Source organism: Malus domestica, chromosome 02 (genome assembly GCF_042453785.1).
Source record: "Malus domestica chromosome 02, GDT2T_hap1".
NCBI classification, from domain to species: Eukaryota; Viridiplantae; Streptophyta; class Magnoliopsida; order Rosales; family Rosaceae; genus Malus; species Malus domestica.
In genome coordinates, this window is record NC_091662.1 from 24223897 (window position 1) to 24251101 (window position 27205).

Here is a 27205-nt window from a genome sequence, read left to right on the forward strand (position 1 = left end):
CTCTCCACAAATCAGAAATCATCTAAACCCTATTCCCCCACCTTGCCGCAGCCACCATCACCCATACACCTCCTTGCCGCAGCCTTCATCCATTCCAGCCACTTCCCAACCTTGCCGCAGCCACCATCCACCTCCATACACCATTCTACACTTCCCTACACCACCCACACACCTTGCCGCACCACCATATCATCCTAACTCCATTCTTAAACCAAAACCACATCCAATAACCCCCAAAACCATCTTTGCCGCAGCAAGGAGAAGAGAAGAGGAGCTTGACGTGCAGAAATTCAAAGTGGAATTCTTGGGCGTTTTAGGTGTAATCTTTCTTATGTCTTCGATGTTTCAATTCAATAAACTTTATGTTGTGAGTATGAGGAACTAAACCCCCTTGGTTGGGGGGTAATTCGAAACCATGTACATGCTTGCAATTTGATTTGATTACATTCAGTTGTTATTTCATAAGTTGTGGATTCAATTCGTTCATCTATTTGATTGATAACTTATTTGTGTATGTTGATTGAGAGTGCACGCTTAGTTTTCATGCATGAATATGATGCTAGATTATGAGGGAGTTTCACCTAATAGTTACAATCTTATAATCACAAGTAGTGAAGATCACTTGAAAACGATCGCGTTGAATGAATTCTTAGCATAAGTTTCATGCAATTCATAGTAACGAATGCTTCGTCAATGCTTATGTTTTTCATAGAACTTAATGATTCGTGCTTGTATCTCTATTATGCAATTCATGTAGGGAACTTGTAGGGAATGTTTTGGGTTGTCGTATGCAATCATCCAACTTGATAAATTCTGGAAAAACTAAGGGTTAATTAGTGCAATTCACAGTTAATTCGGGGCACTGAGTCTTTATAATTTATTGGAAGAACAACTGAAAATCGTTTTGTTTGCAAGTGTGACATGTGTGGAGAAGAACCTCCTAACTAGCCTTTTATCCATCTAGTTCACCAAAATCGTTTTTACAATCTGTGCTAGTTAAAGTTTCTGTTTTGTGTTAAATTTTCGTCCAAAACAAATCCCCCTTTAATTTGAAGTCTTAGATTAGTTAGACAGTGTTTTGATTTGTGTTTCTAAGTATTTTGATTCAAGTTTTCATCAAATTTCGTCCAAATTAGTGTAGGTGCTCAAAACTGCCCAGAAAGTGGTTTTTAGGCAGTTTTGAGCCTTCTAGTTGCTGTTTTGAGTTTTAGGTTTGTTTAAGTGTTTTAACCTTTACTTTTGCATTCTTTGAGTCTAGTTTAGTGTTTTAAACTTTCTTTTTGAGTTTTTAAGTCAGTTTCCAAGTGTTTAGCAATCCCTCCTAATCCCCGGTTTAGAACGATCCCTACTTACAACTTTGCTACAATTTGACAAAAAGAGGGTTTAATTTGTGTGCTTATCTATTTCGCACCAGGAAGAACAACTGAAAATCGTTTTGTTTGCAAGTGTGACATGTGTGGAGAAGAACCTCCTAACTAGCCTTTTATCCATCCTTTTTATCCAAAAACGTTCTACAATCTGTTTAGTTTAAAGTTTCTGTTTTGTTTTCAATTTTAGTCCAAAACAAATTCCCCTTTATTTTGAAGTCTTAGATTAGTTAGAAAGTGTTTTGATTTGTGTTTCTAAGTGTTTTGATTCAAGTTTTCACTCAAATTCGTCCAAGTTCTTGTTAGGTTCTCAAAACTGCCCAGAAAGTGGTTTTTAGGCAGTTTTGAGTCATTAGGTTGCTGTTTTGAGTTTTAGGTTTGTTTAAGTGTTTTAAAGTTTAGTTTTGCATTCTTTGAGTCTAGTTTAGTGTTTTAAACCTTGTTTTAGAGTTTTTAAGTCAGTTTCCAAGTGTTTAGCAATCCCTCCTAATCCCCGGTTTAAGAACGATCCCTACTTATCCATACTACAATTGTCAACAAGAGGGTTTCATTTGTGTGTCAACATAATTTTCACATCAGTTAGAAACCCATTTAGTTTGTGTTTTTAGGTGTCTTGAGTCAAGTTTAAACCAATTTTCGTCCAAATTCTTCCCTAGTGTCCAAAACTGCCCAGAAAGTGGTTTTAAGGCAGTTTTGAGTGTTTATTTGCTGTTTTGAGTCTTTTGGTTTGTTTTAGTGTTTTAAAGTTTAGTTTTACATTCTTTGAGTCTAGTTAGTGTTTTAAACTTGTTTTTACGTTTTTGAGTCAAGTCCAAGTGATTTTGCAATCCCTCCTAATCCCCGGCCTAGAACGATCCCTACTTACATACTTGCTACAATTAATAAAAAGAGGGTTAATTTGAGTGTCAACATAATTTTCACATCATGCATATCTAGTAAGGAATTGAGCAAATTCTCTAAGGCATGTTACTACATTTAAAATCATGTTTTAATTGGTTAAATGTGAACTAGTACGTGGTGACTATGATTAAGTATTTGCTTAAGTGTGAAGATGACTAAAATCTGTGGGAATGATGATTTTTAATATGTCATGTGCATTGGAAATCCCTGAGGCAAACGTTGGAAGGTTTAGGTTATGTTTTGATTATTTTGTTTCGTTTCGTTTTTACTTTGTTTCGTTTTGTTTTGCTCGAGGACTAGCAAAAGCTAAGTGTGGGGGAATTTGATAGGAGCATATTTATGCGCCTTAGTTAGCTAGTTCTTATGCATGTTCGTTTTGTTTTCTTAGTTTAAAGTAGTCTTTTAAGCTAGTTTCATGTGTTTTCAGGTTTTAAGGGCATATTACATAAAATGATGTAATTTGGAGCCTTTTGGAGCAAAATGGAGCTTGGAATGGAAGTCACATACTTGGAGCCAAGGGAATGGATGAGAATGAAGATTTGAAGATTTGAAGAGTCCTAGTTGAAGAAGGATTCCTAATCAACGAAGGATTCCTAATTAAAGAAGGATTCCTAATCAACGGAGGAGTCCTAGCTAAGGATGGATTCGTAGTCAAAGATGGATTCCTAGAAGGATGAGGATTCCTACTCAAGCAAGGTTTCCTACTTGACGAAGGAGAATTAAAGTCAAAAAATCAGCTCCAGTGAAGAAATCTTATCCAAAACATCATCCATAACCTTATCTTATCCAAACAAACCTTATCCTATCCTATCTTATCCAAATCTGAATCCATTGATACTTTAGCTGAGAAGGGGGGTTCATAACTAGATTAGAATGCTTAAAACTAGATTTCTAGAAGCCCTATCCCTGCACATATAAGGTGCCGCACCTATCCCCTTTCTAGAACTTGTTTTCCTTGCCTTGCAAGGCATTCTAGAAGGCCTATCCATATCCTATAATTCTTGCCGCACCTTGGTGAACCTTTTCCCTTGTGGATTCTGATTTCTTAGCCTAATTCCTTGTGGATTTGGGTTATTCAATTCCATATCTGATTCCCCTAGGGTTTTATGTGCCTATATATACTCATATAAACCCCTAGATCAGATCACCACCTCTCATACACAACCATTCACGCCAGAATTCAATCCTTGATTTCTGCCGCACCTTTCCCTCACCATAGTCCCTAATTTCTGTCCAAAATCATCCCTAGCCGTACCCCCCATCAACCCTAAACACCATCACCCATTCCCCATCCATTCTCCACCATTTAAAGAATCCAAAGAACCTGTCCAAAGTCCAAGTGCCGTGGCAAAGAGAAGGAGGAACCTTGGAACGTGCATGCCATTCAAGTCCGAGTTGCTGGGAGTTTTAGGTGTTTCCTTTCCTTTGATTTCAATGTTTAAATTCTATACTCTTTGTTTCGTACGTATGAGGAACGAAACCCCCCTTGGCTAGGGGGGGATTCGAAACCATGATTATGCTTGCTATATGATTTGATTACTTCTAATTGCGTTTCATAAGTTGTGGATTCAATTTACTTATCTATATGAATTAAAACTGATTTGTGTATGTTGGTTGAGAGTGCACACTTAATTTTCATGCATAAGTTTGATGCTAGAATGTAAGGGAGTTTCACCTAATAGTTATGAATTTATATTCCTAAGTAGTAAAAGTTGTTGATCACAATTGCGTTAAGTGAATTCTTGGCATAAGTTTCATGCGCTTTCATAGTTACGAGTGCCTCGTCAATGCTTATGACTTCCATTGAACGTAATGATCTTTGATTGTATCTCTATTATGCGCTTTCATGTAGGGAACTTTTGAGGAATAATTTGGTTGCGATGCGCTTTTTCCGTCCAATTCATTGATATAAGGGAAATCTGAAAGTTAATTTAAGCGGACCTAATTAACTTGGAGTGTTGAGTATTCATGGCTTATTGAATTGCAATTAGAAATCGTTTTGCATGCAAGTATAACATGTGTGGAGAAGAACCCCTTAGCTAGCTTTCCATCCATTCCCTTTCACCAAATTCGTTTTAAAATCTACTCTAGTTTACAAGTTTTGTTTTGTTTTTAAATTCGTCCAAAATCAATCCCCCTTTATTTTGTTGAGTCATAGTAGTTAGAAATCACTTTAGTTTGTGTTTTTAAGTGTCTTAAGTCAAGTTAAAACCAATTTTCGTCCAAGTTGTGTTTAATGTTCAAAACTGCCCAGATTGTGGTTTTAAGGCAGTTTTCAGTGTTTCTGGGCTGTTTTGAGTCTTTAGGTTTGTTTTAGTGTTTTAGAGTTTAGTTTTGCTTTCTTTGAGTCTAGTTTAGTGTTTTAAACTTGTTTTTACGTATTTGAGTCAGTTTTCAAGTGATTTAGCAATCCCTCCTAATCCCCGGTCTAGAACGATCCCTACTTACATACTTTGCTACAATTGATAAAAAGAGGGTTTAATTTGAGTGCTAGTTAATATCATATCACCATGCTTGATTTAGGTGCTTCTATAAATGTTATGCCATATTCCATTTATGCATCTATGAACTTAGGAGCATTGAAAAATGATGGTGTAATAATACAATTGGCCGATAGATCTAACGCCTATCCAAAGGGAGTTTTGGAAGATGTTCTTGTGCAGGTGAATCATTTAGTCTTCCCAGCGGATTTCTATGTCCTCGAAATGGATGAATCGAACCATGCTCCTTCGCTGCCCATCCTCCTAGGAAGGCCATTCATGAAAACGGCCCGGACGAAGACTGACGTGTATAGTGGATGCTTTTCATAGTATCATGCTTTTCATAGTTACGAATGCCTTGTCAATGCTTATGATTTCCAAAGAACGTAATGATTCTAACTTGTGTCTTTATCATGCTGTTCATATAAAGAACTTGTTGGGAATAATTTGTTTGCGATGCATATTCATCCAATTCAATGATTCTAGGGAAATCTGAAGGTTAATTTAAGCGGACCTAATTAACTTGGAGTGTCGAGATTCATAACTTATTAAATTGATAACTGAAAATTGATTTAGGTTGCATATATTTCATGTGTGGAGAAGAACCCCTTAGCCATTCCATCATCCATTGATTATTCACAACTTTGTGTTACAATCTGTTTCTATTACAATCTGTTTTCCTTGCAATCTGTCCATTTAGTTCATTTTCGTCCAAATCAATTCCCCATTTATTTTGAAGTCCTAGATTAGTTAGAAAGTGTGTTGGTTTATGTTTTTAAGTGTTTTGGTACAAGTTAAAACCCAAATTCGTCCAAATTGGTGCATTGTGTTCAAAACTGCCCAGAAAGTGTTTTTAAGGCAGTTTTGAGTCTTTTAGTTGCTGTTTTGAGCTATTGGTTTATTTTAGTATTTTAAACGTGAGTTTTGCATTCTTTGAGTCTAATCTATTGTTTTAAACTTTGTTTTTACATTTCTAAGTCAGTTTTCAAGTGTTTAGCAATCCCTCCTAATCCCCGGTTTAGAACGATCCCTACTTACATACTTTGCTACAATTGATAAAAAGAGGGTTTAATTTTGTGTGTTAACTTATTTCTCACATCAGTACGTGGTGACTATGATTAAGTATTTGCTTAAGTATGAAGATGACTACAATCTGTGGGAATGATGATTTTTAATATGTGATAGGAGCATATTTATGCGCCTTAGTTAGCTAGTTCTTATGCATTTTCGTTATGATTTCTTTGTTAAAGTAGTCTTTTAAGCTACTTTCATGTGTTTTCAGGTTTAAAGGACATATTACATGAAATGATGCAATTTGGAGCTTTTGGAGCAAAAAGTGAGCTTGGAATGAAAAGGACATGCTTGGAACACAAGGTTGGGATGAAATTGAAGAGTTGAAGATTTGAGGTTTCCTACTTGAAGTAGGAAAGCTAAGCCTAAAAGTTTCCATTTTGGGTTGATCTTTCCTAAACCGGAATGGCCTTGCGTTTGAGCAACATTAGAAGGTTCCGAAGCGTTGGAAGACACAAAGAAAGGTGTTAGAATATTTTCTCATCCTTGCCGTGGGTTAGGGCTTAATTTCTCTTGGTTTTGGGCTTTTTAGAAGCCCTATCCACATTCCCACTAACCAGCCGCACCTTTCCCCTTCTAGAACACATATTTCCTTGCCTTGCAAGGCTTTCTAGAAGCCCTAACCCTAGCCCACTTAATTGCCGCACCCTAGGCCCTTTTCTCACCAAATTTCTGATTGTTTAACCTATTTTTCTGGTGGATTTGGGTTTCTAGAAACCCTAATCTGATTTGCTAGGGTTTTTAAGTGCCTATATATATATTTCTACACCAAGCCGCACACATCACCTCTCCACAATTCAGAAATTCATCCAACCCTATTTCCCCACCTTGCCGCAGCCACTATCACCCTAATATCTCTTAGCCGCAACCCTATTTCCCCACCTTGCCGCAGCCACTATCACCCTAATATCTCTTAGCCGCCAGTTCTCCATCACACCAGCCACTCCCCCTCCTTGCCGCAGCCATTCCTCTAATCCAGCCACCACTCTACACCTCCATACACCATTCTACACCTCCATACACTACCCATTGATGCGAAATAGATAAGCACACAAATTAAACCCTCTTTTTGTCAAATTGTAGCAAAGATGTAAGTAGGGATCGTTCTAGACCGGGGATTAGGAGGGATTGCTAAACGCTTGGAAACTGACTTAAACACTAAAAAACAAAGTTAAAAACACTAAACTAGACTCAAAGAATGCAAAACTAAAAGTTAAAACACTTAAACAAACCTAAAAACCAAAACAGCAACTAGAAGACTCAAAACTGCCTAAAAACCACTTTCTGGGCAGTTTTGAGCACTTACACTAATCTGGACGAAATTGGTTGAAAACTTGAATCAAAACACCTAGAAACACAAATCAAAACACTTTCTAACTAATCTAAGACTTCAAAATAAAGGGGGAATTGTTTTGGACGAAAATTGAAAACAAAACAGAAACTTTAATTAACACAGATTGTAAAAACGATTTTGGTGAAATAGATGGTTAAAAAGCTAGTTAGGAGGTTCTTCTCCACACATGTCACACTTGCAAACAAAACGATTTTCAGTTGTTCTTCCGATAAATTATGAATACTCAACGCCCCAAGTTAACCGTGAATTGCACTAATTAACCCTCAGTTTTTCCACGAGTTATTAAGTTGGATGATTGCATACGACAACCCAAAACATTCCCTACAAGTTCCCTACATGAATTGCATAATAGAGATACAAGCAAGAATCATTACGTTCTATGAAAAACATAAGCATTGACGAAGCATTTGTTTTTATGAATTGCATGAAACTTATGCTAAGAATTCATTCAACGCGATCGTTTTCAAGCGATCTTCACTACTTGTGATTATAAGATTGTAACTATTAGGTGAAACTCCCTCATAATCTAGCATCATATTCATGCATGAAAACTAAGCGTGCACTCTCAATCAACATACATAAATAAGTATCAATCAAATAGATGAACGAATTGAATCCACAACTTATGAAATAACAACTGAATGTAATCGAATCAAATTGCAAGCATGTACATGGTTTCGAATCACCCCCCAACTAAGGGGGTTTAGTTCCTCATACTCACAACACAAAGTTTATGAAATTGAAACATCAAAGACATAAGAAAGATTACACCTAAAACGCCAAAGAAGTCCACTTTGAAATCTGCACAGAAAGCTCCTCTTTCTTCTTCTCCTTGTTGCGGCAGAGTTGGTTTAGGGGGTTTTTGGATGGTTTTGGATGACTTTGGATGAGGGAGAATGGTGGAAAACTATCTAGGATAGGTGTAGGGCACGGCTAGGAAGGTTTGGGGGCAGAGAATATGGATTTGGGTGTAGGTTGGGCTCGGCAAAGGTGAGGGACAGGTTCTGGCGTGAATGGAGTTGCTGGATGTGTTTTTGGTTTTTAGAAGGGAGTTAGGATGGTAGGGTGGTGCGGCAAGGTGTGGGAAAGAGTTATGGAGGTGTGGAATGGTGTCTAAAGGAGGAGGATGGTGGCTGGAATGGACTAAAGGCTGCGGCAAGGGATGGGTTTGGTGATGGTGGCTGCGGCAAGGTGGGGAAAGGGAGATGGTTTTCTGATTTTTAGTGAGAGGGAAGATGAAGTTCGGCTAGGGTGGTAAAACACAAATATATAAGCACCTAAAACCCTAATGAAATCAGATGGGCTAGGGTTAGGTGCGGCACTTAAGTGAACATGGGCTAGGGTTTGTAAAATAGGCTTCTAGGATGGAAAGGTGCGGCTTGGGTTTAGGAGGAATGGACTAGGGTTTAACATGGCAGATTTTAGATGATTAGGCCCTAGGGTTCGGCATGGGTTGAAGGTCCACAAGGAAATTTGGGTTTAGGTCATCTAAAAGCCCAACGCCAAGAATAGAAACTCTCGAAAATGGAAACCTCCAAGAATAGAAACTTCCAACTTTTAGAAACTTTGGTTGCCAATTCTGATTTAGGAAAGATCAACCCAAAATGGAAACTTTTAGGCTTAGCTTTCCTACTTCAAGTAGGAAATCTCAAATCTTCAACTCTTCAATTCCATCCCAACCTTGTGTTCCAAGCATGTCCTTTTCAATCCAAGCTCATATTTTGCTCCAAAAGCTCCAACTTGCATCATTTCATGTAATATGTCCTTTAAACCTGAAAACACATGAAAGTAGCTTAAAAGACTACTTTAACGAAGAAAACATAACAAAGATGCATAAGAACTAGCTAACTAAGGCGCATAAATATGCTCCTATCAAATTCCCCCACACTTAGCTTTTGCTAGTCCTCGAGCAAAACAAACAAAAGAAAGGAAACAAAACGAAACCAACTAACCAAAACAAAACCTAAACCTTCCAACGTTTGCCTCAGGGATTTCCAATGCACATGACATGTTAAAGATTGTTATCCCCACAGATTTGAGTCATCTTTACACAAGCACATACTTAATTAAAGCCACCACTTACTAATTCACAAGTAATCAATCAAAACAATGCTTTGAATGTAGTAACATGCCTTAGAGAATTCCCTCAATTCCTTACAAGATATACACTCTATTTTCACTCAGATTTTCTAACTCCACACCCTACACTAGTCATATGTGAGAAGATTGATGTAGATATGAAAACGAATGCTCACATAAATGTATCACAAAGAACGCAATTTCTAGAGTTAAGAAGCATGTTTAGATATGATCTCATGAATGGAATGCTACTACTTAGATGCGAGAACCAGTGACACCATATGCTCATACCAAATTCAAACTCCACAAATTGAAACACATAACACTCAAGATAGAAGTTAAGGGTTGTAATGGGGCTTAAGGTATTGGCTAACAAAAACGGATATGGAAAACAAACGTTCTTCAAGCAATAGTAAACAAAGTAATGAAATTGAGACTTAGAATTCACTTAGATTGCAGAAATTAACTTTAAAACACAAGGGGAAGACTTAAACAACTCCTTAGGGCCGAATTCAATGTTTTGGACCCTTACTTCAACAAACAATACTTTGGAACTCTTTTTCACACTTTTCATATTTTTTTCTTCATTTTCTTCTTTTTCCACGAATTTTTTCTTTTCTTTTTTTTTTCTTTTCTTTCCACACGTGCCTATGGCACACAAAATCACAAAAGAAATACTTCCCCCACACTAGTTTTCTGCCAACATAAATCAAAAGGAATTCAATTTGAATCATGCTTTACTATGCTTTAAGAACAAGGGTTTGGATGGTCCTAAACTAGGCTAGGTGAGGAAAACATGGGTTAACAAATAACGAAGGCTAACAAGGCTCAATGGGGTTAAAACCTACAAATCACAATGACATAGGGCACACGGCTTTTTGGCTAAGGTGGTGGTCACTACACAACTTCCTCTTGAATATGTGTTATGCAAATCAATAACATGCTTTGAATGAAATGGGCATGAGTTCTAGCATTTGGAACTAAATGATGAAACGCCTTCTAAGTAGCAACCAAGCAAAGAATAATGAGATCATGCAACGACTTTAGAAAACAAAGAATGCACAGATTTTAACTCTCCAAATAAACGTTTAGGCTCAAGTCTTACAAGGTTGTAGCGTTAGTTTGAGTTTCTTCCTTCAAGCATGTTACAAAAACTAATTTTTTTTTCTTTTATGATTGCATGTGAATTCATAAGTTATAACCACAACTAAGCATAACATAGAGTAAATCAAACTTTCATCCATGTTAATCACTCTCTTTAACAGCCATGTAATTACAAACCGAATCCTCATCATTGTGTTGGAAGGTACCCTAAGACACAAACAAACACACAAAAACAACTCTTTTTGGGTTTTTAAAACAAATTTTTCAAATTTTTATGTAATTTTCGGATTTTTACTTTAAAACACACTAAAACACCTCAAAACTGCTCAAAAACACTTAAAAACAGCAAGGAACAAGTCTCCAAGTTAAGGGTGATAAAATCCCACGAATTTGCATCTAAAACACTTAGTTACCCCCCCCCCACACTTAAATCAAACATTGTCCTCAATGTTTCAAGCATAAAATCACACTAAACAAAAAGAAACATAAAACAGCAAGTAAAACAACTAAATAGGCAGATTCAAAATAAACAACAAAGAGAAGGGTTTAGGAACGCAAATCTGGAATTGGAGTGATTCCTTGGGCTTCCTTTGTTGAATTGCATGGGTTGCCTCCCAAGTAGCGCTTTCTTTAACGTCGTACAGCCGGACGAAAAGCTCTTTTATTCTCCATTTGTGCCCACGGCACCCAAAGAAATATCCTCCACGGTTTGTTCAACAAAGTTCTCATAATATGGCTTCAAACGGTGTCCGTTCACTCGGAATTCATGACCTGTTTTGAGACTTTGAATCTGGATGGCACCATAAGAAGATATGTTAGTGATAACAAACGGTCCAATCTACTTAGAACGTAACTTACCGGGAAACAACCGTAACCGGGAATTGAACAATAGCACTTTCTGCCCAATTGAGAATGATTTCCCACGGATCATGTTGTCATGGAAAGCTTTGGTCTTTTGCTTGTAAATGCTTGCATTATCGTACGCCTCCAGCCGTATCTCATCAAGCTCATTTAATTGCAATCTCCTTTGACTTCCTGCTTCCTCGAGGTTCATGTTAAACTTCTTAATGGCCCAAAGTGCTTTGTGCTCCAATTCAACAGGAAGATGGCACGCCTTGCCATAGACAAGTCGGAAGGGGGACATCCTAATGGGGGTTTTGTACGCCGTACGATACGCCCAAAGTGCGTCATCAAGTCGTAAGCTCCAATCCTTCCTCGTTGGCCCAACGGTCTTCTCAAGTATTTGCTTGATCTCCCGGTTGGAAACCTCGGCTTGCCCATTAGTCTGAGGATGGTAAGGTGTAGAAACCTTATGGGTGACACTGTATTTTCTCAATAACGCTTCAATAGTCCGATTGCAAAAGTGTGACCCTCCGTCACTAATGATCACTCGTGGCATTCCGAACCTTGCAAAAATGTTAGTTCTAATAAAATCTGCAACCACCTTAGAATCATTAGTCCGGGTGGCCTTGGCTTCCACCCACTTTGACACATAATCAACCGCAAGCAAAATATATGTAAAACCATACGAAGAAGGAAAAGGACCCATAAAATCAATACCCCAAACATCAAAAATTTCAACATTTAGGATAGAAACCTGCGGCATTTGGTCCCTAGCACTAATACCACCCATTCGTTGGCATTTATCACATGTTAAGCAAAAAGTTTTAGCATCTTTAAAAATACTCGGCCAATAAAATCCACATTGTAACACCTTAAGGGCTGTGCGTTGTGTACCAAAGTGCCCTCCACATGCATATGTGTGACAAAAACTCAAAATTGAATGACATTCAGAATCGTGCACACAACGACGTATAATCTGATCGGGGCAAAATTTCCATAAGTACGGATCATCCCACACATAAAACCGTGCATCATGCCTAAGTTTATCACGTTGGTGCCTAGTGAACTCACTTGGAATACGTTTTGACACCAAAAAATTAACAATATCGGCATACCAAGGTGCACTAACCTTAATGGACAGCAATTGTTCATCGGGGAATGTCTCCAAAATCGGCACCAACTCCTCATTATGCACCATTCGGCTTAGGTGGTCAGCCACCACGTTCTCACTTCCCTTCTTGTCCCGAATCTCTATGTCGAACTCTTGAAGTAACAATATCCATCGAATTAGCCGTGGCTTGGCCTCCTTTTTGGTGAGCAAGTACTTCAGAGCTGCATGATCAGTGAAAACAATTACTTTAGTTCCAATTAAATATGATCGAAATTTATGTAAAGCAAAGACAACGGCAAGAAGTTCTTTTTCCGTAGTGGAGTAGTTCAATTGTGCATCGTTCAACGTCCGTGAGGCGTAGTAAATGACATGCGGCCTCTTGTCCTTTCTTTGTCCTAAAACAGCTCCTAAAGCATAGTCGGACGCATCACACATGAGCTCGAAAGGTAGACTCCAATCCGGTGGAACAATGATGGGTGCCGTGGTCAACAACTCCTTGAGTTGGTTGAATGATGCCGTGCACTCCTTGGTGAATTCAAACGCCACTTCTTTTTGTAGGAGTCGGCAAAGAGGTTGTGCTATCTTCGAGAAATCTTTGATAAACCTACGATAAAATCCTGCATGGCCAAGAAACGAACGAACCTCTCTAACCGAAGTCGGAGAGGGTAAGTGACGTACAAGATCTATTTTCGCCTTATCAACCTCAATACCCTTTTCAGAGATTATATGACCTAAAACGATACCTTGTTTAACCATAAAATGACACTTTTCCCAATTAAGTACAAGGTTAGTTTCAACACAACGTTTTAGGATCACACTTAGATTATGCAAGCAACTATCAAACGAATCACCAAATGCGCTAAAATCATCCATAAACACTTCAATTATCTTTTCTACATGATCAGAAAATATGCTCATCATACATCTTTGAAATGTAGCAGGTGCATTACATAAACCAAATGGCATGCGACGATATGCGAATGTACCAAACGGGCATGTAAAAGTGGTTTTTTCTTGGTCCTCGGGTGAAATGACAATTTGATTATAACCAGAATAACCATCAAGAAAACAATAAAAAGCATAACCCGCTAACCTCTCGAGCATTTGGTCAATGAACGGCAATGGGAAGTGGTCCTTCCTCGTGGTGGTGTTTAGCTTCCTATAGTCAATGCACACCCTCCAACCGGTTTGAATCCGTTGAGGGACAAGCTCATTCTCAGCATTAGCTACCACCGTCACTCATGATTTCTTTAGTACGCATTGAACCGGCGAAACCCACCTACTATCCGAGATTGGATAGATAACCCCACAATCTAGAAGTTTTATGATCTCCTTTTTCACTACTTCCATCATCGGAGGGTTAAGACGGCGTTGAGCCTCTCTAGTTGGTTTGGCCCCCTCCTCAAGAAATATGTGATGCATACAAGTCGTAGGGCTTATACCTTTAATATCGGCCAATGTCCAACCTAGGGCAGATTTGAACTCCTTCAAAACTCGAAGCAACTTCTCCTCCTCTTGTGCCGTGAGGGAGGAGGAAATAATGGCAGGTAGTGTTTCATTTTCTCCCAAGAAAATGTACTTCAAATGGCTTGGCAAAGGCTTGAGTTCAAGGATAGGTGCCTGAATTATGGATGGAAGCAATTTGTTAGTCGAAATGGGAATGGACTCACGGGTAGTATACTTACCATCAAGCTTAGGTGAGGACTCAAGGGCAGCCACAACTTCAAGTAATTCCTCACTAGGGGGCACGGCATGGGATGACTCATGTATGCCGTGGGTATGCATGCAATCTGCCCCCTTTGTTTTGAGTTCCATGCCTCGTGTAATGACTTTTTCAAGCGCATCGTCATTTAACTCGTCGAGATATCCCTGCGCCAAAGAGTCAATTATATCAATAGAAAAGCATGAATGGTCCTCACTAGGGTATTTAATGGAATCAGAAAGATTAAAATTAACAACTTCCCCATCAAATTCCATGGACAAAGTTCCACTATACACGTCAATCTTTGTCCGAGCCGTCTTCATGAATGGCCTTCCAAGTAGAATGGGCAGCGAAGGAGCATGGTCCGACTCATCCATTTCGAGGACATAGAAATCCGCCGGGAAGACCAAATGATTAACCTGCACAAGAACATCTTCCAAAACTCCCTTTGGATATGCGTTAGATCTATCGGCCAATTGTATTATTACCCCATCATTTTTCAATGCTCCCAAGTTCATAGATGCATAAATGGAATATGGCATAACATTTATAGAAGCACCTAAATCAAGCATGGCAGATTCAAATCTAGTATTCCCAATAACACAAGGAATGGTAAAGCTACCTGGATCTTTACATTTGGGAGGTAATTTGCGTTGCAAGATGGCGGACACATTCTCACCTACCTTGACCACGTCCTTGGTCGCCATCCTCTTCCTTGTGGTACACAACTCCTTCAAGAACTTTGCATACCTCGGAACTTGCTTGATTGCATCTAACAAAGGTATGTTAACTTGAACTTTCCTAAAGGTTTCGAGGATATCCTTTTCTGTCTCTTCTTTCTTCGTTTGCATGAACCTACTAGGAAAAGGCACATTTGAAGGGAAAACATTAGTATGAACTGAATTGGACACATTCTTACCTTTGTGGGACGAATTGGGCAGAATTGGGATATTAGGGACTTGCGGCAAAGGTGGAACCACCTTTGCCGTGGGCTGCTTTGATGCCTCCTCTTCCAATTCCAAAAGTTCATCCTCATTATGACCTGTTTTTGGTGTAGAACCTGCCCCAACTTCCTTACCACTTCTTAGGGTGATAGCTTTGGCACTTTCGAAACCTCCCTTCGGATTTGGAATGGTGGAACTAGGGAGTTGTCCGGGATCTCGAAACTTACCTACAAACTCGGCAATCTGCCCAATTTGTTTCTCAAGTTGATCCACCCTTTTATCTTGGTTTTGCATAGCCTTAGCTTGATCTTCCTGCCCATTAGACAACTTAGTTAGTATCTTAAGAAGTGCATCATTGTCAAGAGACGTACCTGAGGCACTTGGGCCGGATTGGGCTTGATTTTGGGGTGGGCCGTAGGTTTTGGGAAAGAACCCCGGGGGTTGTTGCCTAAAGCCTCCTTGGTTTTGAGGTTGTTGGGGATCCCTCCACTTGAAATTTGGGTGGTCTCGCCACCCCGGATTATACGTGTTGGAGTATGGATCATGTCTTGACTGATTTTGGCTTTGAAACCCAATGGCATTCGCACTCTCCCAACCGCCATTCTCGATGAGTTGAGGACATTTTTCGGAGACATGTCCTTGGATAGAACATACGCCACATACCACAGGTCCTTGCATCTTCATTCCCTCGGCCATCTGTGAAACAATAGAAGTAAGATTAGCCAATTGTGAATGAAGACGTTAAAGAAAGCGCTACTTGGGAGGCAACCCATGCATTCGACAAAGGAAGACCTAGAGAGCACTCCAATTCCAGATTTGCATTCCTAAAACCCTTCTCTTTGTTGATTATTTCTAATCTGCCAGTTTACATGTTTAGTTGCTGTTCGTGTGTTTCCTTTTATTTGGTGTGATTTTATGCTTGAAACATTGAGGAAAATGTTTGATTTAAGTGTGGGGGGGTAACTAAGTGTTTTTGATGCAAATTCGTGGGATTTTACCACCCATAACTTAGAGACTTGTTCTTTACTGTTTTAAGTGTTTTTGAGCAGTTTTGGTGTGTCTTAGTGTGTGTTAACATAAAAGTGTTTTGAAAAGCCTAAAAAGAGTGTTTTGAGTCATTTTTGTGTGTTTGTGTCTAGGGTACCTTCCAACACAATGATGAGGATTCGGTTTGTAATTGCATGGTTGTTAAAGAAAGTTATTAACATGATAAAAGTTTGAATTACTCTTTGCTTATGCTTGGTTGTGATTATAGCTTATGAATTCACATGCAATCACAAAGGATAAAAATTAGTTTTTGTAACATGCTTGAAGGAAGGAACTCAAACAAACGCTACAACCTTGTGAGACTTGAGCCTAAACGTTTATTTGGAGAGTTAAAATCTGTGCATTATTGTTTTCTAAAGTCGTTGCATGATCTCATTATTCTTTGCTTGGTTACTACTTAGAAGGCGTTGCATCATTTAGTTCCAAATGCTAGAACTCATGCCCATTTCATTCAAAGCATGTTATTGATTTGCATAACACATATTCAAGATGAAGTTGTGTAGTTACCACCACTAAAGCCAAACTGCCATGTATCCCATATCATTTTATGTTTAAGTTTAACCCCGTCGAGCCTTGTTAGCCTTCATTCTTTGTTAACCCACATTAACCTCACCTAGCCTAGATTAGGACCATCCTTACCCTTGTTCTTGAAGCATAGTAAAGCATGATTCAAATTGAATTCCTTTTGATTTATATATGGCAGAAAACAAGTGTGGGGGAAAGGTTTCAACTTGGGTATTTTGGGTATTTTGGCAGAAAACAAATGAAATTCATGGTAAAAGAAAAAGAAAAAGTGTGTGAAAAGAATGAAAAGGAGTTGAAAAGATGTGAAAAAGAGTCCCAAAGTGTTGTTTGTTGAAGAAAAGGTCCAAAACTTTGAATTCGGCCCTAAATTTTGCTTGAATCTTCCCGTCGTGTTTAAAAGTTGATTTCTGCAATCTAAGTGAATTCTAAGTTTCAATTTCATTACTTTGCTTGCTATTGCTTTAAGAACATTTGTTATCCCTATCCTTCATTTGTTAGCCAACACCTCAAGCCCCGTTACAACCCTTGACTTCAATCTTGAGTGTTATGTGTTTCAATTTGTGGAGTTTGAATTTGGTATGAGCATATGGTGTCACTGGTTCTCGCATCTAAGTAGTAGCATTCCATTCATGAGATCATATCTTAACATGCTTATTAACTCCAGAAATTGCGTTCTTTGTTATACATATATGTGAGCGTTAGTTTCCATATCTACATCAATCTTCTCACATATAACTAGTATAGGGTGTGTAGTTAGAAAATCTGAGTAAAAATTGAGTGCATATCTTGTAAGGAATTGGGCGATTTCTCTAAGGCATGTTACTACATCAAAAACATTGTTTTAATTGCTTAAATGTGAACTAGTAAGTAGTGACTATGATTAAGCATGTACTTAAGTGTAAAGATGACTCAAATCTGTGGGGATAGTGATTTTTAACATGTCATGTGCATTGGAAATCCCTAAGGCAATTGTTGGAAGGTTTAGGTTGTGTTTTATTTGTTTTGTTTCGTTTTATTTCTTTGTTTTGCTCGAGGACTAGCAAAAGCTAAGTGTGGGGGAATTTGATAGGAGCATATTTATGCAACTTAATTGGCTTGTTCTCGTGCATTTGAGTTGTGTTTCCTTAGTTATTTTAGTGTTTAAAGTCACCTTTGTGTGTTTTCAGATTCCAAAGTCGAAGTGTGCAAAATGATGTAATTTGGAGCCTTTTGGAGCAAAAGGAATGGATGAATTGAAGACTTGAAGAACGAAGGATTCCTAATCGACGAAGGATTCCTAATCGACGAAGGATTCCTAATCAACGAAGGATTCCTAATCAACGAAGGTTTCCAAATTGAAGATTGATTCCTAATCACATGAGGATTCCTAGAAGAACAAGGATTCCTATTTGAAGTAGGAAAGTTAAGCCAAGGTTTCCTATTTTGGTTTGACCTTTCCTAATTCTAAAAGTACTCATGTTCCAGCCACTTTGAGGACACAAAACAAAGGCCCTAGAACTCTTAGGGACCTTTGCCGCACCCTTCCCAAACTTCCATCCCCTTGCCGTGCAAGGGATCCACTTCCCCTTCAGTTTTAGGACATCAAACCTTTCCCTAAACCTTTCCCACATCACAGCCGCATTTCCTTACCCTTTCCTCTTCCTTGCCGTGCAAGGGAGAGGGATCTTTCCTGATTTTATACATTAAAACACATTCCTAATGTGTTTCAAGCTGTTGCCGCATATCCCTTGACCTTTCCCTTAATTTCTGATTTTGTTTCCTACTTCTAGAAGCTTTTGACTTAAATTTCTGTTTACCAAATTAGTCTAGGGTTTTTAATTTCCTAATCCCTTTAAATAAACATGTGTGTGCAGCCACAAACATCTCCATTCAGTCCCATTCATGCCAGAAACATCACCACTCTCTCTGCCGCACCTATCCTTCACCATTCACCATATTTTCTGACCTAAAACCACCCTAGCTGTCCCATACACCTATCCCAGCCATAAACCCATCGTTCTACACCATCCATAACCCCCAAAACTCACCCATTCGGGTGCTGCAGCAAGGAGAAAGAAGGAAGGACTCTTGGATGCTCAAGCTTCATCGTTGGTGCATTCTAGGTGTAATTCGTTTTATGATTTCAATGTTTAATTTCTTTTCCTTTCGTTTTGCTATGAACATGAGTGGCTAAACCCCTATTGGTTAGGGGTAATTTCGAAGCCATGACTATGTATGCAAGTTGATTTGATAAATTCCAGTTATGAGTTCTTGAATCGTGAATGCAATTGGCTTAACTGTGCGAGTAATAACTTATTTGTGTTTGTTAATTAGGGGTTGACACTTAATTGGCTTGCATGAATATGTTGCTAGAATATAAGGTTGTTTCACATAATCGTCACACACTTATATTCATGATATGATATTAACTAGCACTCAAATTAAACCCTCTTTTTATCAATTGTAGCAAAGTGTATGTAAGTAGGGATCGTTCTAGACCGGGGATTAGGAGGGATTGCTAAATCACTTGAAAACTGACTCAAATATGTAAAAACAGGTTTAAAACACTAAACTAGACTCAAAGAAAGAAAAACTAAACTCTAAAACACTAAAACAAACCTAAAGACTCAAAACAGCCCAGAAACACTCAAAACTGCCTTAAAACCACAATCTGGGCAGTTTTGAACAATAAACACAACTTGGACGAAAATTGGTTTTAACTTGACTTAAGACACTTGAAAACACAAACTAAAGTGATTTCTAACTACTATGACTCAACAAAATAAAGGGGGATTGATTTTGGACGAATTTAAAAACAAAACAAAACTTTATAAACTAGAGCAGATTTTAAAACGAATTTGGTGAAAGAGAATGGATGGAAGGCTAGCTAAGGGGTTCTTCTCCACACATGTTATACTTGCATACAAAACGATTTCTAATTGCAATTCAATAAACCATGAATACTCAACACTCCAAGTTAATTAGGTCCGCTTAAATTAACGTTCAGATTTCCCTTATATCAATGAATTGGACGGAAAAAGCGCATCGCAACCAAATTATTCCTCAAAAGTTCCCTACATGAAAGCGCATAATAGAGATACAATCAAAGATCATTACGTTCAATGGAAATCATAAGCATTGACGAGGCACTCGTAACTATGAAAGCGCATGAAACTTATGCCAAGAATTCACTTAACGCAATTGTGATCAACAACTTTCACTACTTGTGAATATAAGTTCATAACTATTAGGTGAAACTCCCTTACATTCTAGCATCAAACTTATGCATGAAAATTAAGCGTGCACTCTCAACCAACATACACAAATCAGTTTTAATTCATATAGATAAGTAAATTGAATCCACAACTTATGAAACGCAATTAGAAGTAATCAAATCATATAGCAAGCATAATCATGGTTTCGAATCCCCCCTAGCCAAGGGGGGTTTAGTTCCTCATACTCGCAAAGTAAAGATACATAAATTTAGACATTAAAAACCAGGGAAAGAAAACACCTAGACGATCCAATTTGGACAGCAGGTGCATCCACAAGTCTCCCTTCCTCCTTGCTGCGGCACTTGGACTTTGGACAGGTTCTTTGGGGTTATGGATGGTGTAGAATGGATGGGGGATGTGTGATGGTGTTTAGGGTTGATGGGTGGTGCGGCTAGGGATGATTTAGGGCAGAAAATATGGAATATGGTGGTGGAAGGGTGCGGCAGAGAGCAAGGAATGATTTCTGGCGTGAATTGATGTGTATGAGAGGTGGTGATCTGATCTAGGGGTTTATATGAGTATATATAGGCACTTAAAACCCTAGGTGAATCAGATATGGACTTGTATAATTAAAACCCATCAGGAAAAGGCTTAAAACAATCAGATTTTGAATGGGAAAAGGCCTCCTAGGTGCTGCAGGTAAGGGATAGGGTGGATAAGGCTTCTAGAAAGCCTTGCAAGGCAAGGAAAACAAGTTCTAGAAAGGGGATAGGTGCGGCACCTTATGTGTGCAGGGATAGGGCTTCTAGAAATCTAATTTTAAGCATTCTAATCTAGTTAGGAACCCCACTTTGCAGCTAAAATATCAATGAATTCAGATTTGGATAAGATAGGATAGGATAAGGTTTGTTTGGATAAGATAAGCTAAGATAAAGTTATGGATGATGTTTTGGATAAGATTTCTTCACTTGAGCTGATTTTTTTACTTTAATTCTCCTTCGTCAAGTAGGAAACCTTGCTTGAGTAGGAATCCTCATCCTTCTAGGAATCCATCTTTGACTATGAATCCATCCTTAGCTAGGACTCCTCCGTTGATTAGGAATCCTTCTTCAATTAGGAATCCTTCGTTGATTAGGACTCCTTCTTCAACTAGGACTCCTCAAATCTTCAAATCTTCATTCTCGTCCATTCCCTTGACTCCAAGTATGTGACTTCCATTCCAAGCTCTATTTTGCTCCAAAAGGCTCCAAATTGCATCATTTTATGTAATATGCCCTTAAAACCTGAAAACACATGAAACTAGCTTAAAAGACTACTTTAAACTAAGAAAACATAACAAACATGCATAAGAACTAGCTAACTAAGGCGCATAAATATGCTCCTATCAAATTCCCCCACACTTAGCTTTTGCTAGTCCTCGAGCAAAAGAAAACGAAACGAAACAAAATAATCAAAACATAACCTAAACCTTCCAACGTTTGCCTCAGGGATTTCCAATGCACATGACATATTAAAAATCATCATTCCCACAGATTTTAGTCATCTTCACACTTAAGCACATACTTAATCATAGTCACCACGTCATAGTTCACATCTAACCAATTAAAACATGATTTTAAATGTAGTAACATGCCTTAGAGAATTTGCTCAATTGCTTACTAGATATGCACTCAATTTTCACATAGATTTTCTGACTACACACCCAATACTAGTTATATGTGAGAAGATTGATGTAAATATGAAAACGAATGCTCACATATATGTATAACAAAGAAAGCACTTTTCGGATTTAATAAGCATGTTTATCAATATGATCTCATGAATGGAATGCTACTACTTAGATGCGAGAACCAGTGACACCATATGCTCATACCAATTTTAAACTCCACAAATTGAAACACATAACACTCAAGATTAAAGTGAAGGGTTGTAACGGGGCTTGTGATAGGAGCATATTTATGCGCCTTAGTTAGCTAGTTCTTATTCATTTCCATGGTGTTTTCTTAGTTAACGTAGTCTTTTAAGCTAGTTTTATGTGTTTTCAGGTTTTAGAGACAAAGTATGCAAGGAAGTGCAAAATGGAGCATAATTGAGCTAAAATGGCGTTTTTACTTATGGAGCACAAGGAATGGACGAGTTGAAGGTCAAAGGGAGCTTAAGAAATGAAGAAAAGAAAGTGAAGAACAAAGAATTCAGAATTAGAACCCAAAGTTTCTAAAGTTGGAAGTTTCTATTCTTCGAGGTTTCCATTTGTGAGAGTTTCTATTCTTGGCTTTGGGCTTCTAGATGACCCATCCTTACATTCTTGGACATTGCCGCACCATAAGCCCAATCCTTTTCAGATTTGGACCCGTTGCCTTGCAAGGCATTCTAGAAGCCCTAACCCTAGCCCATTGAACTTGCCGCACCCTAGGCCCTTTTCCTACTAAAATTCTGATTGTTTTAGCCCATTTTCTGGTGGATTTGGGTTTCTAGAAACCCTAATCTGATTTGCTAGGGTTTTTAAGTGCCTTTATATATTCATTAAACCCTTTGGCCGCATATATCACCCTCTCCATACTTCAGAAATTCGTCTAAATAATTTTCCCCACCTGGCCGCAGCTTTCATTCACCAACCAGCCACTTCCCACTCCTTGCCGCAGCCATTCCTTTACTCCAGCCACCATTCTACACCTCCATACACCACCCATACCCCTTGCCGCACCACCATACCATCCTAACTCCCTTCCAAAACCAAAATCACATCCAAAAATTCCCTAAACCCTCTCTGCCGCAGCAAGGAGAAGAAGAAAGAGGAGCTTGACGTGCAGAAATTCAAAGTGGAATTGTTGGGCGTTTTAGGTGTAATCTTTCTTATGTCTTCGATGTTTCAATTCAATAAACTTTGTGTTGTGAGTATGAGGAACTAAACCCCCCTTGGTTAGGGGGGAATTCGAAACCATGTACATGCTTGCAATATGATTTGATTACATTTAGTTGTTGTTTCATAAGTTGTGAATTCAATTCGTTCATCTATTTGATTGATAACTTATTTGTGTATGTTGATTGAGAGTGCACGCTTAGTTTCCATGCATGAATATGATGCTAGATTATGAGGGAGTTTCACCTAATAGTTACAATCTTATAATCACAAGTAGTGAAGGTCGCTTGAAACCGATCGCGTTGAATGAATTCTTGGCATAAGTTTCATGCAATTCATAGTAACAAAGGCTTCGTCAATGCTTATGTTTTTCATAGAACTTAATGATTCTTGCTTGTATCTCTATTATGCAATTCATGTAGGGAACTTGTAGGGAATGGTTTGGGTTGTCGTATGCAATCATCCAACTCAATAACTTGTGGAAAAACTGAGGGTTAATTAGTGCAATTCACGGTTAATTTGGGGCGTTGAGTATTCATAATTTATTGGAAGAACAACTGAAAATCGTTTTGTTTGCAAGTGTGACATGTGTGGAGAAGAACCTCCTAACTAGCCTTTTATCCATCCTTTTCATCCAAAAACGTTTTACAATCTGTTTTGTTTTAAAGTTTCTGTTTTGTTTTCAATTTTCGTCCAAAACAAATCCCCTTTTATTTTGAAGTCTTAGATTAGTTAGAATATGTTTTGATTTGTGTTTCTAAGTGTTTTGATTCAAGTTTTCACCCAAATTCGTCCAAGTTCTTGTTAGGTTCTCAAAACTGCCCAGAAAGTGGTTTTTAAGCAGTTTTGAGTCATTAGGTTGCTGTTTTGAGTTTTAGGTTTGTTTAAGTGTTTTAAACTTTGTTTTTATGTTCTTTAGTCAGTTTCCAAGTGTTTAGCAATCCCTCCTAATCCCCGGTTTAGAACGATCCCTACTTACATCTTTACTACAATTTGACAAAAAGAGGGTTTAATTTGTGTGCTTATCTATTTCGCATCAGCTTGGGGTATTGGCTAACAAAGAAGGGTACGGGATAAACAAACGTTCTTAAAACAATAGTAAGCAAAGCAATGAAATTGACACTTAGAATTCACTTTAGAGTACAGAAAACAACTTTAAACACAAAGGGGAATACGCATGCATACTTAGGGTCAAATGCAACGTTTTGGACCCTTTCTTCAACAACCAACAACTTAGAGCTCATTTTTATGCTCTTCCAACTCCTTTTCATACTTTTCACAACTTTTTCTTTTTATCTTTCTATTTTGCACGAATTTTTCATTTTTTTTTTCTTTCTTTGCCGTGCCTCAATATTTCTTTTGGCACACAAAAGTTCCTTCCCCCACACTTATGTTTCTGCAATACCATGATCAAAAGGAATTCATCTTGAGTCATGCTTAACTATGTTTTAAGAACAAGGGTATGGATAATCCTAAACTAGGCTAGGTAAGGATAATGTGAGTTAACAAACAACATAGGCTAAACAAGGCTCAACAGGGTTAAACCTACAAAAAAAAATGCATGGAATGAAGGCTTTTTGGCTATGGTGGTAACTACTAACTTCATCTTGAATATGTGTTATGTAATTCAATAACATGTTTTGAATGAAATTGGCATGAGTTCTAGCATTTGGAACTAATTGATGAAACGCCTTCTAATTAGTAACCAAGCAAAGAATAATGAGATCATGCAACGACTTTAGAAAACAAGAATGCACAGATTTTAACTCTCCAAATAAACATTTAGGCTCAAGTCTCACAAGGTTGTAGCGTTTGTTTGAGTTCCTTCCTTCAAGCATGTTACAAAAACTAATTTTTCTTTATGATTACATGTAAATTCATAAGTTATAACCACAACCAAGCATAAACCAAAGAGTAAATCAAACTTTCATCCATGTTTATAACTCTCTTTAATAGTCATGCAATTACAAACCGAATCCTCATCATTGTGTTGGAAGGTACCCTAAGACACAAACAAACACACAAAACAACTTTAAAACTACTCTTTTTGGGTTTTTCAAAACATTTTTTCAAAATTTTTATGGGATTTTCGAATTTTTATGTCAAAATACACTAAAACACACCAAAACAGTCTAAAAACACCTAAAAACAGCAAGGAACAACATTTGAAATTATGGGTGATAAAACCCTACGAATTTGTATCAAAACACTTTGGTTACCCCCCCACACTTAAATCAAACATTGTCCTCAATGTTTCAAGCATAAACTAACACAAATAAACAACAAACAAAGAAAACAGCAACTAAACAATCTAACATGGCAGAAACGTAATAACAACAAAGAGAAGGGTTTAGGAACGCAAATCTGGAATTGGAGTGCTCTCTAAGTCTTCCTTTGTCGAATGCATGGGTTGCCTCCCAAGTAGCGCTTTCTTTAACGTCTTGCAGCCGGACGATGCTCCATTGAAGGTTTATGGAACCCCAAGGCATGGAGGGGTTTTTCCACAACCTGTCCTACGAAATACTTCATTCTTTGGGTCCTTGAATGGGATGGGATAATGATCCTTTCTTATTGTCGTGTTTTGCTTCTCTAAATCAACACGAACTCTCCCACCACGTTGACTTCGATTAGGTACCTGCACCATACAAGGTAGCAACCTATTAGTTGAAATGGGAATCGAAATTGGAATAGGTGGCTTACTTTTGTACGGCAAAGAAGTGGTAGCACTATGGACAGATGCAAAAAGAGTGCACTCGGCCAGATTTGGTGATTTCAAGGTTGGGGCCGTGCACTCTTTGTTGTTCACTCCAATTCCTTCCTCGATGGTGGGTTGTGGTACCTTCTTCTTGACTAGTGTTGAACATTCTTGCCCTATATTTTCAATTACATTAATAGCACAACAAGAACGAACATCATTAGTATTCTCAACCGATTCAGAAATCTTAAAGTTAATCATATCACCACCAAAGGCCATAGTTACTGCTCCCTTGGCCACGTCAATCTTGGTTTGAGCCGTTTTCATGAATGGTCGTCCAAGTAAGAGTGGTGATGGTGAAGAGTGGGTTGAGTCCTCCATATCAAACACATAGAAATCTGCAGGAAAAATCAAGTGGTCTACCTGCACCAAAACATCTTCCAACACTCCTTTGGGATATGCATTAGATCGATCGGCTATTTGAATAATAACTCCATCATTTTTAAGCTTTCCTAGATTCATAGATGCATAAACAGAATATGGCATGACATTTATAGATGCACCTAAATCTAACATAGCATGATCAAACCTCGTATTGCCAATAACACAAGGGATAGTGAAACTACCTGGATCTTTGCAACAATGCAAATACATTCTCACTTACGTGTACCACCTCTTTCTCCCGAATCCGTTTCCTTGTTGTACAAAGCTTCTTTAAAAACTTGGCATACTTCGGGATTTGCTTTATAGCTTCGAGGAGAGGGATATTGACATGCACCTTTCTAAACGTCTCAAGAACGTCTTTTTCCTCTTCTTCATTCTTGGCTTGCAAAAATCTGCTAGGAAAGGGTACATCCGGAGGAATAACATTAGAATTAACTTGAATTGTACCTTCCTTACCCTTATTGGCCGAATTGGATGGCTTGGGTGGTTGCGGCAAGGATTGCTCAATCCTTGCCGTGGCCTTTGCTTGCTCCTTCTCTTCTATTTGCAACTTCTCGTCCTCCTTGAGGGCAGATTTGGATGGTTTTGGCTCGGTTCCTACTTCTTTCCCACTTCTTAGTGTGATAGCTTTGGCAGTTTCGACTCCTCCCCTCGGATTGACAACAGTTGAACTTGGCAACTTGCCTTGCTCTCGAAATTGGCCCATGAAGTCCGCAATCTGCCCTACTTGCTTCTCCAACTCATCCATCCTTTTGTCTCTATTTTGCATACCCTGCGCCATAGAAGTTAGTAATTGAAAAATCTGATCATTATCAATGGACGAACCTGAATTGGTTTGGGTAGGTTGTGCTTGAGGTTGTGTGGGTGCAAACGGATTTTGATAGAAACCCGGGGGTTGTTGCCGAAATGTGCTTTGTTGTTGGCCTTGTTGGGGTTCTCGCCATTTGAAATTTGGATGATCACGCCAACCGGGATTGTAGGTGTTAGAAAAGGGATCATTCCTTTGTTGGTATTGCTGCCCAAAACCCACGGCATTGAGGGTGTCCCACCCTCCGTTCTCGATCAATTGTGGGCATTTGTCCGTAGGGTGTCCTTGCATGGAACATACGCCACACGCACTTACATTTTGAACTTTTGGCCCTTCCACAACCTGAGAAAGCAAAGTAGTAAGGTTAGCCATTTGATTTTGAAGTTCGGTTATGGCACTTACCTCATTCACTTGGTGTTGCCGTGGGGTGCCTCTTTGTCCAACACCTTCGTATTGTGATATGATATTTAACTAGCACACAAATTAACCCTCTTTTTATCAATTGTAGCAATGTATGTAAGTAGGGATCGTTCTAGACCGGGGATTAGGAGGGATTGCAAAATCACTTGGAATTGACTCAAAAACGTAAAAACAAGTTTAAAACACTAAACTAGACTTAAAGAATGCAAAACTAAACTTTAAAATACCAAAACAAACCAAAAGACTCAAAACAGCAC

The 27205-nt window shown here is 38.5% G+C and overlaps 1 protein-coding gene across 1 annotated transcript in view; it reads right to left on the reverse strand.

Moving 5' to 3' along the window:
- Window positions 1-26501, reverse strand: part of LOC139191533 (uncharacterized) — a 61158-nt gene extending 34657 nt beyond the window's left edge. Inside the window, exons 1-2 of the mRNA XM_070812419.1 lie at window positions 26224-26501; window positions 25903-26112 (exon numbers count right to left, since the gene is read on the reverse strand). Of these exons, the coding sequence (XP_070668520.1) occupies window positions 25903-26112; window positions 26224-26501 (488 nt within the window). The remainder of the gene's footprint in view (window positions 1-25902; window positions 26113-26223) is intronic.
- Between the last annotated feature and the right edge of the window lie 704 nt (window positions 26502-27205).